The 7347-nt window shown below is 37.7% G+C and overlaps 1 protein-coding gene across 3 annotated transcripts in view; it reads left to right on the plus strand.

The window, feature by feature from the left end:
- SLCO1C1 (solute carrier organic anion transporter family, member 1C1) overlaps positions 1–3168 on the plus strand; it is a 70162-nt gene extending 66994 nt beyond the window's left edge. For 2 of the 3 annotated variants that reach the window (XM_010855929.1, XM_010855930.1), the window contains 2 exons: positions 1308–1425; positions 2946–3168. In XM_010855929.1, coding sequence (XP_010854231.1) covers positions 1308–1425; positions 2946–3168 — 341 coding nt within the window. Of the gene's footprint in view, positions 1–1307; positions 1523–2945 lie in introns of all 3 variants that reach the window. The other variant, XM_010855928.1, reaches the window with a different exon arrangement.
- The last annotated feature ends 4179 nt before the right edge of the window (positions 3169–7347 follow it).

Consider the following 7347-nt stretch of genomic DNA (forward strand, 5'->3'; position numbering starts at 1 on the left):
GATTATATTCTTTGCAGCCCAAGATGGAGAAGCTCTATACAGTCAGCAAAAACAAGACCAGGAGCTGACTGTGACTCAGACCATGAACTCCTTATTGCCAAATTCAGACTTAAATTGAAGAAAGTAGGGAAAACCACTAGACCATTCAGGTATGACCTAAATCAAATCCCTTATGATTATACAGTGGAAGTGAGAAATAGATTTAAGGGCCTAGATCTGATAGATAGAGTGTCTGATGAACTATGGAATGAGGTTCGTGACATTGTACAGGAGACAGGGATCAAGAGCATTCCCATAGAAAAGAAATGCAAAAAAGCAAAATGGCTGTCTGAGGAGGCCTTACAAATAGCTGTGAAAAGAAGAGAAGCGAAAAGCAAAGGAGAAAAGGAAAGAAAGATATAAACATCTGAATGCAGAGTTCCAAAGAATAGCAAGAAGAGATAAGAAAGCCTTTTTTCAGCGATCAATGCAAAGAAATAGAGGAAAACAACAGAATCAGAAAGACTAGGGATCTCTTCAAGAAAATCAGAGATACCAAAGGAACATTTTATGCAAAGATGGGCTCGATAAAGGACAGAAATGGTATGCACCTAACAGAAGCAGAAGATATTAAAAAGAGGTGGCAAGAATACACAGAAGAACTGTACAAAAAAGATCTTCACGACCCAGATAATCACGATGGTGTGATCACTGACCTAGAGCCAGACATCCTGGAATGTGAAGTCAAGTGGGCCTTAGAAAGCATCACTATGAACAAAGTTAGTGGAGGTGATGCTTTTGAACTGTGGTGTTGGAGAAGACTCTTGAGAGTCCCTTGGACTGCAAGGAGGTCAATTAGTCCATCCTAAAGGAGATCAGTCCTGGGTGTTCATTGGAAGGACTGATGCTGAAGCTGAAACTCCAATACTTTGGCCACCTCATGCGAAGAGTTGACTCATTGGAGAAGACTCTGATGCTGGGAGGGATTGAGGGCAGGAGGAGAAGGGGACGACAGAGGATGAGATGGCTTGATGGCATCACCGACTCGATGGGCATAAGTTTGAGTGAACTCCGGGAGTTGGTGATGGACAGGGAACCCTGGCGTGCTGTGATTCATGGGGTCACAGAAAGTCGGACACGACTGTGCAACTGAACTAAACTGAACAAAGAATGACTCTCAGAAACCACATTCTGTCCCAAATTCACTTCTTTGGAAATAGCAGGGCCTCTCCAGGAGACCAGAATGTGGTTTCTGAGAGTCATTCTTTGTAGGCTAACCAAAAAGATATGCATATATTTTTAATGGCAATTATTTGTTTTTCTCACAGCAGGAATCCCATCTCCCATATATTTTGGAGTTCTGATTGATACTTCATGCCTCAAGTGGGGATTTAAAAGATGTAGAAGTAAAGGATCCTGTAGATTGTATGATTCAAATGCTTTCAGGTATCGTATCAAACAATTTCCTAAATCTCATTGCTACCACATGCCAGGTTTGCAAGAGACAACCGGCACGAATAATCCTCACATAGTTTCATCATTTGTAAAGAAAAGGAGAATCTAATCCAGAAGTTTGTTCTGTGTTATAGAATAATTCTATTATTATCTGACCATTTGGCTAGATCTTTTGTTTTCTTTCATTCTTAATCTTGACTCCCATCATTTAAAAAAGATAAGACAGAAGATTTCAGAATAGAGTAGGATTTTCAAAGTTTATGCACACAACTCAGTTAAGTCCCTGAAACTCAGAAGCATTTAGATTTAGGTCACATTTGGGGTTTAATTCTTTCCCCCCTGCCCCCGCCAAACTGAGCCAAACTGTCCCATTTACGTCAGATATAATCCCCCTGGGCAAGATTTGGATTTGGCTCTAAATCTGTCCGGCTTCTATTGCCAAACTGATGTTCAATTATTCCAGTACTTGAAATGCATAAAAGTAAAAGGTTTTCTCTATGTGTGTACGGGGTTGAGGGCATGGATTTTTCACTATGGTATCATTCAGTGCAATTCAGCAAACATTTAGTCCCCTTATTGCTTCAATGGCTTAAAAGCAAGGAGGACTTTTTTTTTTTTTTCCAATTTACATGCTGAGTATTCTCTAGAAAAATAAACAGTGCTAAACCCTGGAAGTTGGAAGTTGGATGTGAATTGAGCTGATGACCATCTCAAATAAATTTGCTTGACTTAATAGGCTTTGATGATATGTGAGAAATTTATGTTGGTCTTTGAAAGACACCTGATCTATGAGGAAAATTGGCACTTTATTCACATTTACCCAGGCTATATTTTCTGTAAAGACAATGTAACTCAGAGACTGTGAGTGTACATACAAGGTGACCAGCATGAATAATTCAACCTGTGCTTTCAGACTTTCATGTCTTATGATCTAATAGAACTAAAGGCTTCTCATGGAAGATACTGATGTAAACCTCTGGTTTGCTTAGGTCACTCTAGTGTACTGAGATCTCCAATTCCCCCTTAATGTCACTTCTTGCAGTTTTTCTGTAGGAGTGAATTTGGGCAAGTTTCAAGGGGAGGATAACCATATAATTTATCATTCAAATTTGGATATTTTTGACAAGGAAAGGGGGCAGATTGCCCTGGGACAACACTAGCTGATGCTAGCTTATGCTGGGACTGTTCTAAGCAAACAGGTATATAGTCACCTGGTCTAAGGAAATAAGTTACAGAGAGGATGGAAAGGATTATATAATTAGCAGTAACAGAAAATGATGGTACTACTAAAAATTTGCTTTATATTAGCTTACTGCCTTCAATAGTCTGTCAAATGTTCACAGAAAGGCCTTTTATAGCCACTGAATCGGCATTCTTAAAGAAAACCATCCTCATGATAGTTTTATTGATATTGATTGATTTCATTGATATTGATATTTTTGGATATTATTATATTTTATTTAAAATTGGATAGCTACAATAATTAAGACTGAGATTCTGTCTTCTTCTAGACATATATATCTGGGACTAACCATGATGCTTGGCATAATGTCCATTTTCCTAAGTACTGCAGTGCTTTTCACTTTAAAAAAAAATTATGTTTCAAAACACCGAAGCTTCAGAACCAAGAGAGAAAGAACAATGGTGTCAACAAGAATCAGGAAGGAGAATTGTACTACAAGTGATCATTTGCTACAACCCAACTATTGGCCAGGCAAGGAAACACAACTTTAGAAAAATGGTGGTGACTTGAAGCCATGTTTTATGATTTCTGGAAATTCTGCAAACCAATTTTAATCAGAAGGGTTTTAAATGTGTGAATTCTTTCTCCTTTCAAAAAGCTGTCTACTTTGTTTTTGATACTGTACCTGATAACAAATATAATTAATCATGTTATAGAAGATGTAGATGGTAAAGTTAATCTTAAATATTTTAATTTATAAACAAATTCCTTATATTATTTACTCATTCTGCTGAATTTTTCCTGTGCCCATTGACATATTAGCTGTACTTCTAGTAGAACAATTGTCAATTTAATTTAATGGCTGTTTGTAATTTCCAAAGTGACATACTTGCCTAGGATTAGAGAATACTTAAGGAAAAACATTAAACATTTTGCATGTGTGTTCAGTCACTCAGTTGTATCTGACTCTCTGCAACCCCACAGACTGTAGCCCGCCAGGCTCCTCTGGTCCATGGAATTTTCCAGGCAAGGACTCTAGAGTAGGTTGCCATCATTTCCTACTCCAGGGGATCTTCCTGACCCAGGGACTGAACGTGTGTCTCTATTGTCTCCTGCACTGGCAGAGTAGATTCTTTGCTACTAGCATCACCTACCTAAGAAACATCATCCTTCAAATATCAACTCAATGATGATGTTTGGATAGAGCAAGAACATGTAGAGGAAGATTTCATTTTAAGCTCCTTTCTTTTGAAATACAGTAACTGATATAGATTACTATGTCAATCTATATAGTATCTATTTGCTCTATCATTGCAAATGATCTTGGAGGATTTTAATTTTGAATTACTAACTCTTCTGCTGTTCATTATTTCTACTTTTTGTGTGAGATTTTTTTTAAGTGACCATAGTTGTAAAGTAATAAAATTTATATGCTTTCCTGTCCTTCTATGAATTTAATGGAGTAAAAAATATTGTTCCTACTGCCCACATTTTAAAGTCTATAAGTAGCTCCAGACTTATGACTGTGACATGGTACTGATATATATTTGAAATTTCTGAAAATCTACAGTGAACTTATATATTATTATAGGAACACAGAGTGATGGGTTGGGTGGTGGTGGGTATGGTCCCTTTTGGTGCCCTTCCTGGCATCTGTCTCAAGGTTTCCGGATGGGGAGGTACCACTGGTACACCCTGCCATATAGTTCTCTGTCTGCAACTGAAAAAGTCAAGCCAGGCATTTCCTCTTGACTGACGTCCTGGTCTTGCTCTCACTAAAACTAGCAGATTCAGCAGTCTGCCATCTCTAATCTTCAGCTCTGCAATGTGTTACGTCTTCCTCTATCACAGCTGCACCCTGGGAGGGACCTGACCTTCCCAAGAAACACAGACTTAGGTAGATCCACCCCTCCCCACAAGTCTTGTTCTTAGCAGCCTTCAGAAAACACAAACAGGGAACTCCCAACAACATGCCTTTTTGAAGTATTTCTTAGGAGACCAAGTTAAACAAAAAGGTCCAGCTGAGAAATGCAGTCACCTTACTCACATAGTTCAAGGATCATATAGTACAGGCAAAAAGGTTTATAGTCTCTAAATTTCCCCCCTTATGTACCAGTCCTGAGAATATGATGAATGGAAAAAACCAGAGATGAAAAGTGTGGGGGTGGAGAACAGAAAAAACTTCTTTAAATATATATTAATTTTTCCCTTTTATTTGAATTGGTGGTACAAGATTATTTCCTATTTTGCTATTTTTTTAAATGAACATAGACTGGTTTTGTTTCTAGAAGGCCTACTTTAAACCTGCTGCTGCTGCACTAATTTGTGAGCAAAAATCCCTTTTGTTGTCTCAGTATCAGTCTTACCCATAACAAATATTTACTGAATGGGTGAGTAGGTACACTTGTCAAGAGTTTTCTTTGTAGAGATGTAATTAAAATTCAAGTTCCTCATCCTGTCTCCCACATCCTCTTTATTTTTCAAAGCCTTTGTAGCAATATCCTGAAAAATAACTTCTTTGCAAGTAAATTTCTAAACAGGATCCTATCCAATGTACTCCTGAATGACTTGAAAAATAAAAATTAGCATAAAGGATATTTATAATGACTTCTTCATAAAAACACCAACTGTCAACAAAAAGCATATTTTTATGCATACCCATTACTTGAACAGTGGAATTATACATACTAAATTCAGCTGTATGGTATAGGAGGATATCATTTAGGGTCAAAGTGAATTTAGTAAAAGGAACCTTGATGCTTTAGATGAGTAAATTCATCTGACAGAAGAAAAGAGATTTTTTTATGGCTCAGAAAATAAATGATTTTTTTTTTTTTTGACAAACCAAACCCCATTTCAGAGATTCTCTCAGCCCCAGGGCCAAATATTAGAGGTAAGGCCTTGACAGATGTGTGGGATCCCACAATTGCACCAGTCTATTCATTTACTGTACATTCATGATCCCTGGAGGTCACCAACACCTCAAAAGAACATCTGATTCACTCTAACCTTCAGACAGGTAATGCTCTAGCAGTATAATTTTATAAATGGAGTGACTTAAATTGGATTAAATAACTTGCTCAAGGTGGAGGCAGTCACACTAATGCTGGCTTCTCCCATTATATTATGATACCTCTAAAGCCAGTAATAAAAGCAAACAATATAAAACACCTAAAAATAGCTGGAAGAATGTTGTGACCATGTGAATTTAAGAAATCTTCACTTACTATAAATTTGTAGAGTCAGACATAAAAGGAGACTGAAAGAGCAAATTGACTGTAACATGTCTGGCTATAATTGTTATAACAATTTTAAGTATAACAATTAATATTAATTAATTAAGCACTCTCTTTACCTGTGCTAAATGCTTTAGACACATTATCTCAATTTCAAAGGTCAAAATAACTTATGTATTAGGTGTGAGTACTGATATGAAGTTTCAGAGAAAGCTTAGAGAGTTTTAGTGACTCTTCCAAGGCCAAGGTGTTCTCATAGATGGTAAAGCCAAGATTAAATCTGAGGTTGATCAAATTCAAACAGCTATGTTATACCCATATTAACCTAGATCTGAAAGGTTGTTGCTGAACCATGAATAGATGCTGGGATTCTTGGCCTCCGGAGGAGAAGAATTCAATCCAGGGCCAGAGACGAGGCTTGATCGCTCAGAGCTTTTGTGCAATAGAGTTTTATTAAAGTATAAAAGAGATAGAGAAAGCTTCTGACATAGACATCAGAAGGAGGTAGAAAGAGTACCCCCCTTGCTAGTGTTAGCAATGGAGTTATATAACTTTTAATTAGTTATTACAATGAATCAAAAGAATGTCTGGAGGTTGTAAAGATCTAACTACACCCATTCCCATAATTTACATTTTAAGATAGCAGGATTAGCCAGAAGGTTTTCAGGAAGAAGAAACTGTCCTCAAGCAGGATACATTGTTGTTGTATAATCCCTAGTACAGAATTTATACTGAATTTTGTAATTGACTAAGCCTTTGACTGTGTGGATCACAATAAACTGTGGAAAATTCTTAAAGAGATGGGAATACCAGACCACCTGACCTGCCTCTTGAGAAACCTGTATGCAGGCCAGGAAGCAACAGTTAGAACTGGACATGGAACAGACTGGTTCCAAATAGGAAAAGGAGTACGTCAGGGCTGTATATTGTCACCCTGCTTATTTAACTTACATGCAGAGTACATCATGAGAAATGCTGGGCTGGAAGAAGCACAAGCTGGAATCAAGATTGCTGGGAGAAATATCAGTAACCTCAGATATGCAGATGACACCACCCTTATGGCAGAAAGTGAAGAAGGTCATAGAGGAGAGTGAAAAAGTTAGCTTAAAACTGAACATTCAGAAAACAAAGATCATGGCATCTGGTCCCATTACTTCATGGTAAATAGATGGGGAAACAGTGAAAACATTGTCAGACTTTATTTTGGGGGGCTCCAAAATCACTGCAGATGGTGATTGCAGCCATGAAATTAAAAGACGCTTATTCCTTAGAAGGAAAATTATGACCAACATAGATAGCATATTGAAAAGCAAAGACTTTACTTTGCCAACAAAGGTCCGTCTAGTCAAGGCTATGGTTTTTCCAGTGGTCATGTATGGATGTGAGAGTTGGACTGTGAAGAAAGCTGAGCACTGAAGAATTGATGCTTTTGAGCTGTGGTGTTGGAGAAGACTCTTGAGAGTCTCTTGGACTGCAAGGAGATCCAACCAGTCC

This window comes from Bison bison, unplaced genomic scaffold, assembly GCF_000754665.1.
Source record: "Bison bison bison isolate TAMUID 2011002044 unplaced genomic scaffold, Bison_UMD1.0 scf7180017864370, whole genome shotgun sequence".
In the NCBI taxonomy this organism is placed as follows: domain Eukaryota; kingdom Metazoa; phylum Chordata; class Mammalia; order Artiodactyla; family Bovidae; genus Bison; species Bison bison.